Raw genomic sequence first — 22423 nt, forward strand, 5'->3', positions numbered from 1 at the left:
GGCCTGTGATGCTGTGACCCCAGCCTGCGTGATGCTGTGACTCCGACCTGCGTGATGCTGTGACCCCGGCCTGTCCGATGCCTGTGACCCCAGCTTGCCCGATGCCTGTGACCCCAGCTTGCCCGATGCCTGTGACCTCAGCCTGCCCGATGCCTGTGACCTCAGCCTGCCCGATGCTATGACCCCGGCTTTCCCGATGCTGTGACCCCAGCTTGCCCGATGCCTGTGACCTCAGCCTGCCCGATGCTGTGACCCCGGCTTGCTCGATGCTGTGACCCTGGCTTGCCCGATGCCTGTGACTTCAGCCTGCCCGATGCTGTGACCCCGGGCTGCCCGATGCTGTGAAGGAGCGGTTCAGACTTCTGCTGTGGTGCTCATGTCACTATGGCACAAAACTTGGATGCAGGGGGGCATGGCCTGGCTATGGAGGAGTGAGGACATACTTCACCTCAGCTCTCTTCTCCGGGCCGAGAATCAGCCAATTATGAACTCCCTGGGGCGTTTTGCTCAGAACATGAGCTGTAGGAGAAAGGGGAGATCAGCCTACAGCAGATCCAAGAGCCTCTCATCCAGCAACAGAGGCATACAGAACTTTCTTCTGAGAACCCCAGCCAGTAAGGGTTGCAAAAACATGGCCGCCGCCCCCTCCAGCTATGCAGCTGCCTTGGAGCTACAGGAGAGCGAGGTGAGAGCCAGAGAAGGAGAGCCTGATCTTGTACAGACTCCAGCTCCCATACCATCACTCAGTGCTGCAGGAGTTCAAACAAGGAGGTCGTCTAAGCAGCCACAGAGCACAGCACAGGGGGATGGGCTGCTGTCTCCCTTCACCATGAATGATGACCAGGACTGGCACAGCACAGACATGGACGCACAAGGTACACTGATGGCAGCTGGTCATTCTAGCCAGACTCAGACATGGCATGCAGAATCTGGGTGGGGGGTAACCCTTGATGAGACCCAGAGGCAGAAAGGGTGTTCTGAGGAACTGCCTCCCCCCTCACTTTCACCAGGGTGCACTACAATCCCCAGCGGTGCAGCAGGAGCTAATTCCCCTTTGGAGGAGACTGCTGCTTCTCCTGCTCATCCCAGGGGAGGGGACACACATTCCTCTGCCATACAAGCCTCAGGAGTTGTAGCAGAGCTGACTCAGCTACGAACCAGGCTAACAGCTATTCCTACAAGAGAGGACATGGAGAGATACATAACACAGCTGGAGCAGGCTTGCAGGTCAGAATTCAATACTCTGCGCACTGAAGTTAAACAAGTAGATACTCAGGTCCAGGACCATACTAACAGAATCCAAGATATTGAAAGGAAGATGCTTTCTCATCAGAAGTCACTAGACATATACTCCAGCCAGCTTCGGGTCATTCCATATCAAGTGATCCAAATATGAATATTTTTTTTTACCTTACGTATTTAGATTTTTTTTATTTTTTGTTTTTATGAAGTACAACTTTAGTTAATTACAAATTAAAAGTTTAGAATTTTTTTCTTCATCAGTTAATTTTTTACAGATTTTTAAAGTTTTGAAAAAGCATGGATTTTGGCCTGGTATGGCTTTACATTTTGTATCATATCTCGGGCTAGAATTAAGATATAGAGGTGGGAGACGCATCATTTTTCTCAGAACGGTACCGGCTTTCATTTGATATGTCACAAGACTATGTTTCTTTATATTTTGTTTTGGAGAAATCAAATTAAAAATTTTGATGCGCAATTCTGAAAAAAACGTATGTTTTAAAATTGTGAAAACATGCATGTGTGTTACTTGTGTCCTTGTTTACATTTGTACAGGGATTCAACTTGGGATCTATCACATTTGTATTTTTTTTAAGCCTTGAATCATCTGATTTTATGTTTGTGTGAGTTTCTTCCTTTTTTCTTTTCAAATTACAACTTACTGCATTCAACATTTATATGTAACAATAAAGAAACACAAAAAACAAAGTGCCAGAATAAATGCATCTTAGGCTACTTTAACACTAGCATCGTACTCGGCCCGTCGCAGTGCTAGCTTTGTTTGCGCTGCACAACGGGTGCAGCGGATGCAGATTTTCAGCGCATCCGCTGCCCCATTGTGAGGTGCGGGGAGGAGGGGGCGGAGTTCCGGCCGTCCATGCGCAGTCGGAAAAGACGTTTTTTGCTGCCGACGGTCCGCCACAACACAACGCAACCGTCGCACGACGGTTGCGACGTGTGTCAATGCGTCGCCAATGTTAGTCTATGGAGAAAAAACGCATCCTGCAAGCACTTTTGCAGGATGCGTTTTTTGACCAAAACGACGCATTGCGACGGAGGACAAAAAACGCCAGTGTGAAAGTACCCTTAATCATCATAACTACTTGCTCAGCATTTTCAACCTGAATTCATTGAACAAGCCAAAAGATAAAAGGTGATCACATCCTCAAGTGTGGTTTTCTAAATACAGTCTGATCCTAATTATATGTTAAAAACAAGATTAAAAGAGCCGATATTTCTACCACCTATTTATACATGGAACAATTTTTTTTCTACTATATCACTAAACATGTCATTTCTGAAGTGTTTAAGAAGAATAGTACGGTAGTTAAATCCTCGTTCTATAAAATATGAACTAATCAAACAATTAATAGTAGGTTTTTACACTGGCCTTCTATCATCAATGTGTCCCTTCTAGAGGATGAAATGTCATCTTGCCCATAAGCGCTCCCTAGCAATGGCCGTTTCCTTCTGTGTCAGAGTATGTGCGGCTGTCATGGTGCTCGGCTCCACCTGAGTTATATCTGTTTTTTGTTCACTTTTACAATGTCTGATTTTCTTGGATACACAAAGGACGGCGCTGGACCAGACGGTGCAGAAAAGTCACTTCTACGTCTTCATTTTCACAATCTTTGGAGAGTCCAGTAGCCGCCAGCGCCGATCATATTCACAGGTCACATAGCCAGTTGTGTCATCCATTGCCGATCTTGTGCCGCCTTCTACCACATCATGGACGTCACGGTCTTTATTTCCACTACATGGGATGACAGTCCAGTATTGCTGAGTACCTGTGATGGGTTCTGCTTCCTGTAACCGATATAACAAACTCTCCTCCTGCTCCTTGTAGTCCTGGTTTGTACAACACATGAACTGGATGTTAAGAATATTTTTCTCCCTCCATTTGAGGAGTTGCCTGGGTGTTCAGATTTGGTGTGAATACGGCCCGAGCTGCCGGCCTGTCATCTGCTCTGTAGTCACCGTCTACCCCTGGTCATTCTCAGCCCTAACAAAGCTTCTCCTCTGTCCTCTCCTGCTTCTAATACTCTGTAACATAATAAATAATACCGTAATATCTAGCAATCATGGATTATTTGGTAAATATAGACCTCACACTGTTAGACCACAAGCTGAGCAGATCTGAAATCAAGATTTTTGAACTGACACTGTAATAGTTTTATTTTTTAAAATATGATCCCATCACGATCCCAGCTTGTATTTTGGTACAGATGTGAATAGGAGCATAGCAGGCACATGTGCAGTTTTTGAAATTTTTAAATTAAACGTTTTTTTCGGAAATGCGTTTTAAAGTTTTGCGCTTGCGTTCGCATAGGTAAAATATTATCAAAGATACTCTTGTGACATATCTGGTGAAAGCCTGTACAATTCTGAGTAGAATGGTGTTTATTTTGTTTCTCTATCTCTTTTCTAGCCTGAGTTATGGGGAGAAATGTAAAGGCAGGCAACACCGAAATTCGCACTTTTTCCGAACTTTGAAAATCAATAAAAAATAAAAAAAAATTCTAGAATTTTTTTCTTCTTCACATTTTGCATTCTCTGACACACTATTACCAAATAACAAAATCTCAAAAGAATTAAAAATATAGTGGTAAAAATCATTGGTTCACTTGACATGGAATGACCCCTTCACTACCTGATAGAAGCCCAGGATGATGCAGAAAACAGGGGAAGGCGCAATAATCTGAGGATACGGGGTCTACCAGAGTCAGTAGAATCTAAAGATCTTTCTCACACATTGCAATGCATTTTCAACAGAATTCTGGGTGAGCCTCCTGAGGAGATTGAATTGGACAGAGCTTATAGAGCACTTGGCCCCAGAGCATCTGACCCAGACCGTCCACGGGACGTGATATGCCGCATTCATCATTATGTACAAAAAGAAGCCATCCTGCAGAGGCTCAGAGATGGATCCTCTGCTCTATTCCAAGGATCAAAGATTCTAATCCTACCAGACCTGTCCCGCCTTACGTTGCAAAGAAGAAGAGCATTGAGACCTCTCTTGGATTTGCTTCGAGATCATAACTTGCCGTATAGCTGGGGGTTTCCATTCCGTTTGCAGGTCCGTCATGCGGGCCGCATGCATATCCTCAGGTCCCCATCGGACATTGCATCATTTACATCAACCTTGAACCTCCCTCGGATTGAAATTATGGACTGGCCTACTATTGTAGTGGAGGCCTTTGGCGGGTTAAACCAACGTCTGCCGAGGGCCACTCAACTCTGGGGCAAGAGGGGGCGGGAATCTTTCCCTCCTCCTTGAGATCTGTGGTCTGGGGATAATTTCCTTTCAAAATTAATGCACTATTCTGATATGCAATAATATGTGTCCATGTTTTGCTTTCAGATACTGATTGTGGAATGTTGCTCCAGTTATCTTTATTTGTAACCATCATCAGGTTATTAATGTCTTCTTCACCCTGGGGCTTGTTGACCTTCTCCCCCTTCCCTAGACATAGATAACAGGTTAATAATAGTCTTGGGTGAGGGAGGGTCCTGGGGCTTATATTCTGATTATTTGACTATACTCTGTTCTCCTTGGTTTTTACATGGGGGGGGCGGTGGCATTTAGGGGGCAGATTTAGCTCTGGTGTCGTCTCGGCCTGGTGAGGGGAGCCCCTCTATGGAAAGCATAGTCCCCACCGGGAATTCACGTCACATTGTTGGACGTTAAACAATTTTCCCAACAATACTTGTGCACTTCGCACATCCTTTTGTACATGTTCTTTTGTATCTTAGTATACTCACTCTAACCTAGTTAGTACGTTTGTCTGTTTTCTTCCCTTACATTTTTATTCTCTCCCCTGCTGACTCTTCTTTTATATTTTTCTTTCTCTTCCCTCTACTCACTCCTGTGTCTGCTTCTGTCCCTTCTTCTTTCCTCCCCCTCCCATAATTTTTTTTTAAATTTATTTATTTGTTTATTTTCCTTTTTTTTCCCTTTTTCTTCTTGCTTCTCTTTTTCTTCTTTCTCTCCCTTTTCCTCCTCTGTTTATAAAGTACTTTACCATTACCATGGAACGGATTAACATAGGATCCATCAACACCCGAGGGATTAATGTCCCTCAGAAAAGGTCCCAGATCTTGTATGATATGCATAAAAAGCGGACTCACATCCTCCTGCTCCAAGAGACTCATTTCAAGGCTGGCTGTCTCCCCACCCTGAAGGATCGATATTATTGCTCTTGGTTTCACAGCCCTAACCCCGACTCAAAGTCAAAAGGGGTCTCAATAGCCCTACATAAGTCATTGGTCCATTCAGTCCTGGATTCTAGGATTGACCCAGAAGGCAGGTACATTCTCCTAAAACTTCACATTAACTCAATGGTATTCACCATAGCTAATTGGTACCTACCAAATAAAGATCCGACTTTAGCTTATTCCGCTATTCTGTCGCTCCTGTCGGATTTCAGGGAGGGGACTCTGATTGCAGGCGGTGACTTCAATTTTACCCTTGATCCGGAGGTGGATACTTCATCTCAGCGTCATTTCCTGCCACGTAGACGTATCAATTCTTTTAAACGTAGGATTCAGAACATACGCCTGGTAGACGCCTGGAGAGTCCTGCATCCTACGGATAGGGACTATACGTATTACTCCCCGACTCACTCTTCATACAGCCGCATAGATATGCTGTTAATAAGCCAGCATGCCCTGACCTGGCAAGCCCAGGCTTCTATTGGTCACATTGCCTGGTCGGACCATGCTCCGGTGTTTCTCCATCTTATCCCACGAAATGGCCTTCATCGACCATGGACATGGCGTCTCAAGGATAACTTACTTAAAGACCCTCTATGCACTTTGGAGATTAGGACGTCTATCTCAGAATTTCTCGAAATCCATGAACGTGACCAGATGTCCCTTCCTAACCAGTGGGAAACACTTAAGTGTGTTATAAGGGGTCTTTTGATTAAGCATGGCTCTAGATTGTAAAAGAAAGGGCCTCTCTAATTTCCAGAGTGCTCCAGCAGATTAATACATTGGAATCCTCACATAAACAATCTTTATCATCTTCTGTGTACGCGGACCTGTTAAAAGCAAGGGAGGAGCTTAGGGTCCTACTGGATCAAAAATATTCCCGTCAAAAAATCAGATTCCATCGATTTATGTATGAACATGCGGATAAATGTGGCAGGGCATTGGCTAGGGTGCTACATCCCAGAAAGGACACTAGTTATATCCCACAAATCATGCGGATCGGGGGGGGGGGGCCCGCACACAAGATCCAACCCAAATTACCGAATCCTTTCGAGCTTATTATAGTGACCTTTATAATATTAAGGGACAATTCAGGGACATGTCAGCTTCATCTCTTCACCTTAAAATAAACGACTATATCAGACAAAACGCCCTTCCAGCTGTCCATCCTGAACTCGCAGACTCTCTGGAGGAGGACTTTTCAGAGGAAGAGATTTCTGCCATTATTAAATCAAATCCTTTGGGAAAGAGCCCAGGGCCTGATGGGTTCACACCAAAATTTTATAAGGTATTTAGCGAACAGCTTGTCCCTTTCCTAACAAAAGTCTTCAGTTTTGTGTCAGAGGGATCCCCATTCGTGCCCCAGTCCCTGGAGGCCCACATCAGCGTTTTACCAAAACCAGGGAAAGATCCATTGTTAATTTCCAATTATAGGCCCATCTCTTTGATTAATGTGGACATCAAAATATTTTCGAAGGCCCTGGCTAATAGGTTGGCACCTTTGTTACTCGGGGTTATTCATACAGATCAAGTAGGGTTTGTCAAGGGCCGAGAGGCCAGAGATAATACATATAAAACTTTCTCCTGATGGCTTGGGCGAGTTCCAGATCACTCCCATTGTGTTTGCTTACGGTTGACGCAGAGAAGGCCTTCGACCGGGTCAGTTGGAGCTTCATGTCGGCTTCCTTGCATCAATTGGGCCTGGGCACCATATTTATTGAGAAGATTCTCTCTCTATATAGGGGCCCTACAGCTAGGGTTAGGGTTAAGGGTTAATGGGTTCCTGTCCTCCCCTATCCACATCAACAACGGTACACGGCAGAGGTGTCCTCTGTCCCCTCTCTTGTATGTATTGATAATGGAACATCTGGCAATAGCCATTAGAAAGAACCCCAGCATTCACGGTATTCCAGTTGGGGTAGGCCAATGTAAATCGGCCTTATATGCAGATGACCTTCTCATGTTTATATCACAGCCTCGCATTTCCTTCCCCTCCATAGTCAAAGAATTTGAGACATTTGGCCATCTTAGTAATTTTAAAGTGAATTATTCTAAATCAGAGGCCCTTAATATAACTTTATCTAGAGATGAAGTTCAACATCTTAAAGATAATTTTCCCTTTAAATGGCAGGAAACAGCATTAAGATACTGTACTTGGGAGTAACCATCCCGACAGATCATACTAAACTATATTCTTTAAACTTCCAACCCCTTTTGGATAAGACTTTGAAAGACTTAGGTAGCTATGATAAGCGGAAGCTCTCATGGTTCGGCCGTATAAATGCGATAAAAATGGATGTACTTCCTCGTTTCCTGTATATTTTCCAGACAGTTCCTGTAATTCCTCCTCCTTTCTTTTCCAGAATCCAATCAGCCATCTCGCAATTTGTGTGGGGGGGGTGGTAGTCCCCGGATCGGCATGGGTACTTTATATAGGCACAAAGGCTCAGGGGGCGCGGGTCTTCCGAATTTCAAATTGTATCACAGAGCAGCGCTATTGACACGCATGGTGGACTGGCAGTACCACAGTTCAGACAAACAATGGGTGGGAATAGAACAAATTAGCTCTACAATTCCACTCCATAACCTTCCCTGGATCAGCCCTAAAAGTAGAGGTCAATTCAGTTCTGAAGCTGACCTCCTTAAAGATACACTTAGAGGATGGGATCTGGAGACCCGCAGAGGCTCTCTGTCCTTAGGCAGTGGACCGCTTACGCCTCTCTTCTCTAATCCGGAGTTTCCCTTGGGGGTGGAGAGGGATCGTTTTCTTGGGTGGGAGAGAGGGGACAATACCAGATGCTTTCATGTCCTCAAGGGTTCGGCCATGCTTGCTTTCGAATCAGTGCAGCCGTTAGAGGGAGGGGGCCCTTCTGATTGGTTGGAATACCTCCAACTAAAATCCTTCCTCTCGTCTCCTGAGGGCGCAGGCTCATACTCCTCCCTTCCTACGCCGTTTGAAAAGCTTTTCCTGTTGGGGTTGCCGCCTGCACATGCTGTCTCCTTAATATATGCTCTTTTGAACCAAAATACCAAAGACAAGTTCCCCAAGTATGTGGAGAGGTGGCGGGGTGAGTTGGGAGTTGCTATATCGGAGGCGGAGTGGAGGAAGGCGTTCGTATATTCACATAAATTCTCTATTGCCTGTGCCGCACAGGAAAAGAATTACAAAATTCTCACCAGGTGGTATCGCTGTCCTGATGTCTTACACGCCGCTTTTCCCTCCGTCTCCGATAGGTGCTGGCGTTGTGGAGTAGAGAGAGGTACTATGCTACACATTTGGTGGGGATGTAAGCTTATTAAGCCATTTTGGGATTCTGTCTTTTCCGCTTATCAAGCCATTAGCGGTCATTTGGTGACCAACTCCCCCCGGGTGGCTTTATTATCTATCCTCCCGGGCTTGTTTCGCTTCCAGAAAATGGGGCTCCTAAGATTTTGCTTAACTGCTGCGCGCACTGTGATCCCGAGACATTGGAAATCCTCCCAATCTCCTAATGTGTCTGAATGGGTCAAGGAGATGACCAGCCTTCAAAGTATGGAGGAATTGTCCGCTAAGGTTAACGGTTCAATGGAGAAATATCTGCAGGTCTGGAGTCCTTGGATTTTGTTTATGGACTCTCAATCCCTCTTTTCTAAGCCAAAGACCTGGGTATATGGGTGGATGACAAACTCATATTAAGTGGCCAGTGTCAGGCAGCTGCTACAAAGGCAAATAAAATAATGGGATGTATTAAAAGAGGCATAGATGCTCATGAGGAGAACATCATTTTACCTCTATACAAGTCACTAGTTCGACCACACTTAGAATACTGTGCACAGTTCTGGTCTCCGATGTATAAGAAAGACATAGCTGAACTGGAGCGGGTGCAGAGAAGAGCGACCAAGGTTATTAGAGGACTGGGGGGTCTGCAATACCAAGATAGGTTATTACACTTGGGGCTATTTAGTTTGGAAAAACGAAGACTAAGGGGTGATCTTATTTTAATGTATAAATATATGAGGGGACAGTACAAAGACCTTTCTGATGATCTTTTTAATCATAGACCTGAGATAGGGACAAGGGGGCATCCTCTACGTCTGGAGGAAAAAAGGTTTAAGCATAATAACAGACGCGGATTCTTTACTGTAAGAGCAGTGAGACTATGGAACTCTCTGCCGTATGATGTTGTAATGAGTGATTCATTAATTAAATTTAAGAGGGGACTGGATACCTTTCTGGAAAAGTATAATGTTACAGGGTATATACACTAGATTCCTTGATAAGGCGTTGATCCAGGGAACTAGTCTGATTGCCGTATGTGGAGTCGGGAAGGAATTTTTTTCCCCATGGTGGAGTTACTCTTTGCCACATGGGTTTTTTTTTGCCTTCCTCTGGATCAACATGTTAGGGCATGTTAGGTTAGGCTATGGGTTGAACTAGATGGACTTACAGTCTTCCTTCAACCTTAATAACTAAAAAAAAAATATAAGGAAGATAGATTGAACAATATGGGTTAGATGGACGTCATTATAGGGGTGCAAGTTGCCCCCTTCTATATCAGACTCCATGGTTCCTCCCCCTCCCCCCTTTTTTTCATCCTCTCTCCTCCCCCATATTCCTCTTCTTAGTCTCATTCTTTCCGTTCGTGTTTATACCATTATTACTTGGAGTGACCTAGCTCCTCTTGTTTGGGTCGCTCTCTTTCAGAGGATACCTCATATGTATCACCAAAGGTCCTACAGTCTCCCTGGATAGGGGATACCTACATCCGCCATCGATTTTTTTTTTTTCTTTTCATATCTTGTTGGACTTGATTGAAAATGATTTTGACCTGAAAGTTATACTATTTCGGGTCTTGTTGGTTACAGGTCTTGACATACAGTTGTATATGAGATTTCTTTTTGTACTCAATACTTTTTATGTTGTTGAATCCTTTGTTCCTTGTTTGTTTTGAAGTTCTTTTCAATAAAAACCAGATTAAACAAAAAACTTGGATGCAGGGGACTATAATGGTTTCAGTGGAGAAGGCTGCAGAAGGCACAGGCAGTAACTAGAACGTGTAATATACAGGACATATTTCAGCGCCATGCTCATGTCTGAGAAGCTCAGGAAATCTATTATACCCCTCTATACATTTGGACCACCAAGTTATAATGTTCTTTCTGTGTATTCCTTTTGTTCATTCTTTTAGTACGTCCCCAGGATAAATGCAAATTGTCTGGTGTCAGTGTGTGCAAATGGAGATGTGTGTGTATAACAGCGGGAACAGAAAATAATAATTTCTCAATCAATCCCATTACTCCAGGGGACCCAAGTCGTAGGAGACCTACTTAGGCTACGTTCACATTTGCGTTGTGCGGTGCAGTGTCGGCGTGTCTTACCGAGTCATAAATGAAGAGGTGTTTACACCTTACTTACGAAGCGCTCACTAATATACTAATTAGGCACAGACAAAAGTCTTTTTCGGTAAAATAAGATTATAAAATTTATTAATTGTGATTAAAAAGACTTATTTTGACCTTTGGCACAAGATTAGTTCAAAAGTTCTGACATACAATGATCCATATCTTTATTATACAACTATATATACATAGAGATAGTAAGCCTCAATACATTACCGGATATTGTAACATCACTTTCTCCTGACGGGGGACCTCGACAGGGGGAAGGAAGCAATTCCGGCTTACATCACAGACCACAGTGCGTCCACTTGAAGAGTCTGGAAACCTCCCTACCCCCACCTAGGTGCTGTCCTGTCTTATACACTTCAAACTGGATTTAGTTTCGTCATGCGTACTGGCATTTTTCTTATTCGACTTGTTACTATACAGATCACGAGTTGTTTATTGTGCAAATTCCACACTTATCTTGTTATTCGGCCTTGAGAATATTTTCCTCACACTACAAGAATGCTGCTGCGCATGCGTACATAGTTGTTTATGCCACATCTCCCCATGCAATACAAATAGGTCACTCAAAGGGCACCGCTTCCATTTTGTCTTGTTTTACTCAGTTAATGGCAATAGATACATGAAATCACTATCTACACATACATTCAGACATTCTTGTCTCATTTGTATCACAAACGGTCCTTGATATCATGTAACTATTTGCCATTACCATAGGTGACCATTAGGACCTTAGGTCTCCTACAGAACACTTTGTAAGCCATATAACAGTTCCATATTGACAATATGATAACTATTATCATGACCACTAGGAGTGGGTGGATTACCCAGTCCAACATTTTCTTAGCGGATGGCGAGTACCCAAGAAAAATATCATACCAACGATGAGAAGTGGCATCTGCTATTACTGAACCCATTTTAACCATTTTATTACTTATAATCGTAGTAGTGATTATATGATTTTGAATTGCTTAATTATTCCTTTTCCCTCTGCGGATTGCTCAATTATTTGCTTTAGCCTAGTTAAATTCAAATTCACATACATTTATACTATTTTGTAGCAGACATGGTTCATAAACTGCTGAGTGTAATCTACAAATTTTGCCTTCCAGAGTATCTTCACAGATAGATAAATCATGAGTTTTGTTATTGTTATCAACATAAGGTCCATTGAATTTTGGCATCCAGAAAAATATATTCCCCGGAAGCCCCAACATCATTGGCAATACTATATACCTACACATTACCTGTATTATTCTAAGATAATTTCTCCAATTTGGATAATACCTCTTAAGATCAGTGGAATATACTTTATCTGTCATATTAGAACACACCATCAATTTTGTTCCATTTGAACAAAATATAAAGCTAGTATCATTCAACCTACTAGAAGTATAATTAGCGTATACTCGAGATTCGATTAGTCCAGTCGTTAAATTTAAATCTGTCATTTCAACTTCCCAACATGCTATATTGTCTTCATGTGTTATCTTTACAGTTCCAGTTCCGTTGGTCAAAACAGTACTTGGCCAATACTTCCTTCCTGGATAATTGTATGGAGCCAGTTCTTCAATTACAGGCCCATACATCCATACAGAACTAGTGTTAGATAAAGTTATATTTACAATAGCCAGTATATCACTAAAGTTTTTCCTTCCATCCTTTGTGACATTGTAGACATTCCAATCACCAGGTGACCTCAAAGGTGGCACTCGCTCACTTGTTAATTGGACACCGAGAGTCCATGCTTCAATGACGTCCAAAAATACGCCTCCAAGGATTCCACATACGATTAGGAAGGAAATCTGCAGAAATCAGAACATAACACGTTTATTCCCGCAAATAACATTTTTATTTTTCCCTGTGGGATATACTCCCATTTTTCTACACCTGGCCTCATGATCAGCAAGGTGCGGTCTCTGCCTACTGCAATCACCTCAGCTTCTGAAGGCGGTTCTTGAGCATTTTGTACCCAAATTTTAGCTCCAACATTAGTTACTTCAAAGGAGCCAAAACCTTTATCTCCTCTTAGTTAATTCAGTGGGGGCATGACCTTCTTCCCCCAGAGATAAGTTTATGGGTATTAATAACATCTGAGCCATTTTCTGTTTCTTCTCAATGATCAATGGCTCTGTTCCCAAATTTAACATCAATACTTTAATTTCTCCTTGATAATCTGCATCAATAATTCCTCCCACCACTATGACCCCTTTTAGAGCAAAACTAGAACGAGTTGCCAACTGGCCATAATGTCGTTTGGGCATTTGACAACCCAATCCAGTGGAAATTGGAACCACCTTACCTGAAGGAATGACTGTTACATCTAGTGCACTCAAATCCAGTCCGGCTGATAGGGGTGTTGCCCTTTCAGGGATCCTGGCCTCTTCATGTATTTTCCAGTAGATAATAGTCTCTACTACGTGTGCTTCATGTATTATGAGATTGGGTGTCAACATTCTCATCAGAGGAGTCATGGAATCAGTTATGGGCCTATTGTTTATTATCTGGAGGGCATCACTTAGATTTTTCCCTCCATTGCCCAAATGAAGTATCAGATTGGCTCAACTTTTTCAGGGTAACCTTTAGTAACCCATTCATTCTTTCTACTAACCCTGCTGCTTGAGGGTAATAAGGCATGTGATATACCCATTGAATGTTGTGTTCCATAGCATAGTCTTTGACTTGTTGTCCGGTAAAATGTGACCCATTATCTGTCTGTACTTGTAGTGGGACTCCATAATACCGTGTTATTATTTCTAAAATTCTCAATGTACTCCATTGTGTAGCTGCCTTGCATGGGAAACCTACCATCAGGCCTGAGTATGTGTCTACTGCGGTACAGACATACTTACACCCTCTGCTCTCTGATAGTGGCCCTATAAAGTCCATTTGCCAAATTTGTGCAGGTAATTGTCCCCTCCCTATGTGTCCCATTACTGTGTGTGGCACCTCTCTCCTTTGGGAATGTTGACAAACAGGACACTGTGCAATAATTTGTTTTATTATGTCCATAGTGAGGGGAACTCCTCTTTCCTGGGCCCACCTGTAAGTGGCTTTTTCTCCCAGGTGTCCACTTTTCTGATGTGCCCAAACGGCCGTACCGTGAAGCCATGTTTCTTTTGCTTTATCGGTTTCCGCCGTTGTTTGTCAATATGGCAGCTGCTCTATCTGCTTCAGAATTAAACAAACATTCAAGTGAATCAGCAGGTACATGTGCATCAACATAAAAAAACAGTGGTAGGCGTGGTTTGCATTATTTCTTCAATACTCTCCCACACCTCTTTCCCCCAAACTTCTTTTTCATGGATAAGCCACCCATATTTTTTTTTTCCCCACCCCATCATCCAAGTGGCTAGTCCATTTGCCACTGACCAAGAATCTGTATACAAATGACATTCACGTCCTTGCTCAAAACTCAGAGCTAAGAAAATTGCATATAATTCCGCATATTGACTGCTCTTACCATGACATTCCATTTTTATATGTTTTTCCAATTTGGGATTATATGCCACACTTTTCCATTGTCTTTTGCCATTGACATATCTGGCAGAACCATCCGTAAACCAGGCATGCTGTTGTTGTTCAGCAATAAGATCTTCATATGATTTTCCCCATTTCACTGGGGATTCCTCCAGAACAGTGGGTTTTATGGGAGACGATTCATTTTCCCCCACATCAGCTATTTTCTCATGGAGAACAGCGATCTCGCTTTCTCCTTTCTTATCTCTCTCTGAAATGTACCATTTCCACTTAATGATACTTTGTTCTTGAGCATGTCCTACTCTGTTGGTTTTTGGGTTGGACAAAACCCATTGCATTATAGGTATTGCCGGTCCTAGTAACACCTCATGGCCTAGTGTTAGCTGTTCTGTTTCCACTAGTGCCCAGTAGCAAGCTAGCAATTGTTGTTCAAAGGGAGTGTATTTCTCTCCTGCATCAGGTAGCTTGCGATTCCAGAATCCCAAAGGGACTCTCTTCCCTTGTTGCTTCTGCCACAGAGACCAATTTGCATACATATTTTGTACTGACACGTGTAGTTCCACCCCTCCGGGTGTCATTGGCCATAAGTCTACGGCCTGTTGAATAGCTTCTTTTACCATCTCAAAAGCAACTTGTTGCTCCTCTCCCCAATGGAACTCATATTTCTTCCGAGTTACCTTGTACAATGGGGACAACATTTGTCCCAAATGAGGAATGTGCTGCCTCCAGATTCCAAATAACCCAATACACGATTGAGTTTCCTGTTTAGATCTAGGAACTGGGAAATTGATTATTTTCTGTCTAGCTTTAGACAAGGTTTTCCTATGTCCTTTGTTCCATTGAATTCCTAAAAATTTCACCACTTGGGCCAGTCCTTGGACCTTCAACAACAGTTAGATAAGTAATGATACTTATGTGATCACTTATTCATACATGCTCATTCAGGGATTGTTTTTTCTCTCTTTTTTTTTTTTCCTTTCACTTTTCAGTTGATTTTTACAAGAAGAAAATCCCTTATCTCAATCACTCCACCTAGTTCAGCTCAAACTGAGTTGAATAATGTCTCATTGACATACATACATACATACAAGGCTCACACAGCCTGCCTATTTTGCACTTTGGAATTAACACATTAACTCTATATAAATAAAACTGCAGCAGTGTCCACTGACACTCTGAAAGCACTTCAAGGCCAAACAACAAAAACCACGGCCTTATACAAAATACAGCTTCATATAATGTACTGCCAATTCAAAATGACCAAAATAACAACACTGCACAGAGCCTATCCCAGCTCTGTATTACACACTTATACAAATACACAACCAATTAATATACTGACAGATATTACAGATAAGATCTTATTTCTCTATTATAGTAATAGTATCTGGTACTGCAGCAGTCAAAGGTGGAGTATTCTTATTTAATTCTCGATAATCCACTGTCATACGCCAGGAGCCATCGCTCTTTTTCACTGGCCACAAGGGATTATTCCATGCAGTGGTAGTGGGACGCATTACCCCTACATCCACCAATTCTTTAATTGTTTCAGTAATTTCTTTGTGTCCTCCTGGTATACGATATTGTTTCATCGCTACCATTTTAGTACCCGGAGGCACATGCACTGTCGGCATTTTGACTTTTCCTACTACTACTGGCCTCATCTGTATTGCATTTGATTTTATTCCGAAGGAGAATTTTCCTTCATGCAAGTTCAACGTCATACCTTTAAGGATATCAATCCCCAAGATATATTCAGGAACGGGTACCACCAGCACCCGATATTTTCTAATAGGTAAATTACCTATTTTCAGAGCTACATGTGTCTGTACCCCTGTAATAACTTGACCTCCTAATCCAGCTATTTTTATTTTAGAGCCCTTGAATTTGTTGGGATTTCCATATATTAAGGTAGCCTCTGCCCCCGTATCTATTAGAGTGGGGACTCTTTGCACATTCCCCCCTTTCCAATGAATACTCAAATTTACATAGGGACGTGCGTCCCTTCGGGCCCATACGGAGGTTTGGCTGGCTACCTATGCTGAATCTTCCTCATCCGAGTAACTTCTTCTGCCATGAAAATCTCTGGGACTGTCATCCTTATTTATTCTGGTGGCGATTGCTGCCGCCAGTTCTTCCCATGGGTAGATATTTTGAAAGTCTTCCCATGACACTTTCTTTGGAGGTTCAGACCTCTTAGTCTTCTCCTCCTTCTTCTCTGTTTCTACTGCCGGGGCTGTTGGGGCAGTGCTTACTTTCTTAGCTGACAACACCTTTTGTTTGTACAGCTTCCATAGTTCACCTGTCTGCTTACCATCAATAGATTCCTTACTCACTCCTGCTTTCAACAATGCTTGAAACATTTCTCTTCGGGACACCCGCTCCGTTGACTTTGACGGAGTCCCTTCTTTTTCCATTCCGGATTATAAGGTTTGCTGTTACCGGGATGCTTTTGGGAGGTATTTTGAGGAGAGGATGTCTGGGCTGCAGCTTTCCAGTCACCCATATCCTGCAATTCCCTCATTCGAGAAATTACTCTACTCACTGGCTCTCCTGTCATAGCTACTGTTAGGGTTAATATCACAGCCTTGTACAGGTCCTTCTCAAAAAATTAGCATATAGTGTTAAATTTCATTATTTACCATAATGTAATGATTACAATTAAACTTTCATATATTATAGATTCATTATCCACCAACTGAAATTTGTCAGGTCTTTTATTGTTTTAATACTGATGATTTTGGCATACAACTCCTGATAACCCAAAAAACCTGTCTCAATAAATTAGCATATTTCACCCGTCCAATCAAATAAAAGTGTTTTTTAATAACAAACAAAAAAACCATCAAATAATAATGTTCAGTTATGCACTCAATACTTGGTCGGGAATCCTTTGGCAGAAATGACTGCTTCAATGCGGCGTGGCATGGAGGCAATCAGCCTGTGACACTGCTGAGATGTTATGGAGGCCCAGGATGCTTCAATAGCGGCCTTAAGCTCATCCAGAGTGTTGGGTCTTGCGTCTCTCAACTTTCTCTTCACAATATCCCACAGATTCTCTATGGGGTTCAGGTCAGGAGAGTTGGCAGGCCAATTGAGCACAGTAATACCATGGTCAGTAAACCATTTACCAGTGGTTTTGGCACTGTGAGCAGGTGCCAGGTCGTGCTGAAAAATGAAATCTTCATCTCCATAAAGCATTTCAGCCGATGGAAGCATGAAGTGCTCCAAAATCTCCTGATAGCTAGCTGCATTGACCCTGCCCTTGATGAAACACAGTGGACCAACACCAGCAGCTGACATGGCACCCCACACCATCACTGACTGTGGGTACTTGACACTGGACTTCAGGCATTTTGGCATTTCCTTCTCCCCAGTCTTCCTCCAGACTCTGGCACCTTGATTTCCGAATGACATGCAAAATTTGCTTTCATCAGAAAAAAGTACTTGGGACCACTTAGCAACAGTCCAGTGCTGCTTCTCTGTAGCCCAGGTCAGGCGCTTCTGCCGCTGTTTATGGTTCAAAAGTGGCTTTACCTGGGGAATGCGGCACCTGTAGCCCATTTCCTGCACACGCCTGTGCACGGTGGCTCTGGATGTTTCCACACCAGACTCAGTCCACTGCTTCCTCAGGTTCCCCAAGGTCTGGAATCGGTCCTTCTCCACAATCTTCCTCAGGGTCCGGTCACCTCTTCTCGTTGTACAGCGTTTTCTGCCACATTTTTGCCTTCCAACAGACTTACCATTGAGGTGCCTTGATACAGCACTCTGGGAACAGCCTATTTGTTGAGAAATTTCTTTCTGGGTCTTACCCTCTTGCCTGAGGGTGTCAATGATGGCCTTCTTGACATCTGTCAGGTCGCTAGTCTTACCCATGATGGGGGTTTTGAGTAATGAACCAGGCAGGGAGTTTTTAAAAGCCTCAGGTATCTTTTGCATGTGTTTAGAGTTAATTAGTTGATTCAGAAGATTAGGGTAATAGGTCGTTTAGAGAACCTTTTCTTGATATGCTAATTTATTGAGACAGGTTTTTTGGGTTATCAGGAGTTGTATGCCAAAATCATCAGTATTAAAACAATAAAAGACCTGACAAATTTCAGTTGGTGGATAATGAATCTATAATATATGAAAGTTTAATTGTAATCATTACATTATGGTAAATAATGAAATTTAACACTATATGCTAATTTTTTGAGAAGGACCTGTATATGGCTGAAAATACCCAAAAGTGACACCATTCTAAAAACTGCACCCCTCAAGGTGCTCAAAACCTCATTCAAGAAGTTTATTAACCCTTCAGGTGTTTCACAGCAGCAGAAGCAACATGGAAGTAAAAAATGAACATTTAACTTTTTAGTCACAAAAATGATCTTTTAGCGAAATTTTTTTTATTTTCCCAAGGGTAAAAGGAGAAACTGGACCACGAACGTTGTTGTCCAATTTGTCCTGAGTACGCTGATACCTCATATGTGGGGGTAAACCACTGTTTGGGCGCACGGCAGGGCTCGGAAGGGAAGGAGCGCCATTTGACTTTTTCAATGAAAAATTGGCTCCAATCTTTAGCGGACACCATGTCGCGTTTGGAGAGCCCCCGTGTGCCTAAATATTGGAGCTCCCCCACAAGTGACCCCATTTTGGAAACTAGACCCCCCAAGGAACTTATCTAAAAGCATAGTGAGCACTTTAAACTCTCAGGTGCTTCACAAATTGATCCGTAAAAATGAAACAGTACTTTTTTTTTCACAAAAAAATTATTTTAGCCTCAGTTTTTTCATTTTCACATTGGCAACAGGATAAAATGGATCCTAAAATTTGTTGGACAATTTCTCCTGAGTACACCGATACCTCACATATGGGGGTAAACCACTGTTTGGGTGCACGGCAAGGCTCGGAAGGGGAGGCGTGCCATTTGACTTTTTGAATGGAAAATTAGCTCCAATCGTTAGCGGACACCATGTCGCGTTTGGAGAGCCCCTGTGTGCCTAAACATTGGAGCTCCCCTACAAGTGACCCCATTTTGGAAACTAGACCCCCCAAGGAACTTATCTAGATGCATAGTGAGCACTTATAACCCCCGGGTGCTTCACAGAAGTTTATAACGCAGAGCCGTCAAAATAAAAAATAATTTTTCTTTCCTCAAAAATGATTTTTAGCCCAGAATTTTTTATTTTCCCAAGGGTAATAGGAGAAATTGGACCCCAAATGTTGTTGTCCAGTTTGTCCTGAGTACGATGATACCCCATATGTGGGGGTAAACCACTGTTTGGGCGCACCGCAGGGCTCGGAAGGGAAGGCACGCCATTTGACTTTTTGAATGGAAAATTAGCTCCAATCGTTAGCGGACACCATGTCGCGTTTGGAGAGCCCCTGTGTGCCTAAACATTGGAGCTCCCGCACAAGTGACCCCATTTTGGAAACTAGACCTCCCAAGGAACTAATCTAGATGTGTGGTGAGCACTTTGAACCCCCAAGTGCTTCACAGAAGTTTATAACGCAGAGCCATGAAAATAAAAAATAATTTTTCTTTTCTCAAAAATGATTTTTTAGCCCACAATTTTTTATTTTCCCAAGGGTAACAGGAGAAATTGGACCCCAAAAGTTGTTGTCCAGTTTCTCCTGAGTACGCTGATACCCCATATGTGGGGGTAAACCACTGTTTTGGCACACGTCGGGGTTTGGAAGGGAAGTAGTGACGTTTTGAAATGCAGACTTTGATGGAATGCTCTGCGGGGGTCAGGTTGCGTTTGCAGAGCCCCTGATGTGCCTAAACAGTAAGAACTCCCCACAAGTGACTCCATTTTGGAAACTAGACCCCCAAGGGAACTTATCTAGATGTGTGGTGAGCACTTTGAACCCCCAAGTGCTTCACAGAAGTTTATAACGCAGAGCCGTGAAAATAATAAATGTTTCCTTTCCTCAAAAATATTTTTTTAGCCCAGAATTTTTTATTTTTGCAAGGGTAACAGGAGAAATTTGACCCCAAAAGTTGTTGTCCAGTTTCTCCTGAGTACGCTGATACCCCGTATGTGGGGGTAAACCACTGTTTGGGCACATGCCGGGGCTTGGAAGAGAAGTAGTGACGTTTTGGAATGCAGACTTTGATGGAATGGTCTGCGGGCATCATGTTACGTTTGCAGAGCCCCTGATATGCCTAAACAGTAGAAACCCCCCACAAGTGACCATTTTGAAAACTAGACCCCCCAAGGAACTTATCTAGATGTGTGGTGAGCACGTTCAACCCCCAAGAGCTTCACAGAAGTTTACAACGCAGAGCCGTGAAAATAGAAAATCATTTTTCTTTCCTCAAAAAAGATGTTTTAGCAAGCAATTTTTTATTTTCACAAGGGTAACAGGAGAAATTGGGCCCCAATATTTGTTGCCCAGTTTGTTGTGAGTGTGCTGGTACCCAAGATGTGGGGGTAAACCACTGTTTGGGCGCACGTCGGGGCTTGGAAGGGAGGGAGCACCATTTGACTTTTTGAACGCAAGATTGTCTGGAATCAATGGTGGCGCCATGTTGCGTTTGGAGACCCCTGATGTGCCTAAACAGTGGAAACCCCTCAATTCTAACTTCAACACTAACCCCAACACACCCCTAATCCTAATCCCAACTGTAGCCATAACCCTAATCACAACCCTAACCCCAACCCCAACACACCCGTAACCCTAATTCCAACCCTAACCCTAACCCCAACCCTAACCCTAATCCCAACCCTAACCACAACTGTAACCCCAACACATCCCTAACCCTATCCGTAACCCTAACCACAAGCCTAATCTTAACCCTATTTCCAACCCTAGCCCTAATTCCAACCCTAACTCTAATTCCAACCCTAACCCTAAGGCTATGTGCCCACGTTGCGGATTCGTGTGAGATTTTTCCGCACGATTTTTGAAAAATCTGCAGGTAAAAGGCACTGCGTTTTACCTGCGGATTTACAGCAGATTTCCAGTGTTTTTTTGTGCGGATTTCACCTGCGGATTCCTATTGAGGAACAGGTGTAAAACGCTGCGGAATCCTCACAAAGAATTGACATGCTGCGGAAAATACAACGCAGCGTTTCTGCACGGAATTTTCCGCACCATGGGCACAGCGGATTTGGTTTTCCATAGGTGTACATGGTACTGTAAACCTGATGGAAAACTGCTACGAATTCGCAGCGGCCAATCCGCTGCGGATCCGCGGCCAAATCCGCACTGTGTGCACATGCCATAACCCTAACCCTACCCCTAGTTCTAACCCTAGTTCTAACCCTAACCCTAGTGGAAAAAGAAAAAATATATATTTTCTTTATTTTATTATTGTCCCTACCTATGGGGGTGATAAAGGGGGGGGGTTTTATTTATTATTTTTTTATTTTGATCACTGTGATAGAACCTTCCACAGAGATCAAAATGTACTTTGTAATGAATCTGCCGGCCGGCAGATTCGGTGGGCGCACTGCGCATGCGCCCACCATTTTGGAAGATGGCGGCGCCCAGGGAGAAGACGGACCGACTTCGGGAGGCTCGGTAAGTATGAGGGGGTGGTGGGGGGGTGGATCGGAACACAGGGGGGGGGATCGGAGGACTGGGGGAGCGGACAGGAGCACGGGGGAGCGGACAGGGGGACGGAGGGGGGTACCGGACAGAACGGAGGACTGGGGAGGCGATCGGGGGCGGTGGGGGAGGGCAGAACATGATTTCCAGCCATGGCCGATGCTATTGCAGCATCGGCCATGGCTGGATTGCAATATATTTAACCATTTTCATAGGTGAAATATTGCAAATTGCTCTGATTGGCTGTTGCACTTTCAACAGCCAATCAGAGCGATCGTAGCCACGTGGGGGCAAAGCCACCCTCCCTGGGCTGAAGTACAACTCCCCCTCTCCCTGCAGATCGGGTGAAATAGGAGTTAACCCTTTCACCAGATCTGCAGGGACGCGATCATTCCATGACGCCACATAGGCGTCATGGGTCGGCTTGGCACCGACTTTCATGACGCCTACGTGGCGTCAAAGGTTGGGAAGGGGTTAAAGGGAACCTGTCACCCCATTTTTTCCGTATGAGATAAAAATACTGTTAAATAGGGCCTGAGCTGTGCGTTAGTGTATTTTGTGGACC

The 22423-nt window shown here is 43.5% G+C and overlaps 1 protein-coding gene across 2 annotated transcripts in view; it reads left to right on the forward strand.

Annotated features, from left to right (window-relative positions):
* Positions 1–404: 404 nt before the first annotated feature.
* Positions 405–22423, forward strand: part of ERP44 (endoplasmic reticulum protein 44) — a 367040-nt gene continuing 345021 nt past the window's right edge. The window contains exon 1 of one of the 2 annotated variants that reach the window (XM_077269495.1): positions 405–875. Coding sequence is in view for 1 of the 2 variants with exons in the window: in XM_077269490.1 (XP_077125605.1) it covers positions 834–875 (42 nt within the window). In the remaining variant the exon portion in view is untranslated. The remainder of the gene's footprint in view (positions 876–22423) is intronic. The other variant, XM_077269490.1, reaches the window with a different exon arrangement.

This window comes from Ranitomeya variabilis, chromosome 6 (genome assembly GCF_051348905.1).
Source record: "Ranitomeya variabilis isolate aRanVar5 chromosome 6, aRanVar5.hap1, whole genome shotgun sequence".
NCBI classification, from domain to species: domain Eukaryota; kingdom Metazoa; phylum Chordata; class Amphibia; order Anura; family Dendrobatidae; genus Ranitomeya; species Ranitomeya variabilis.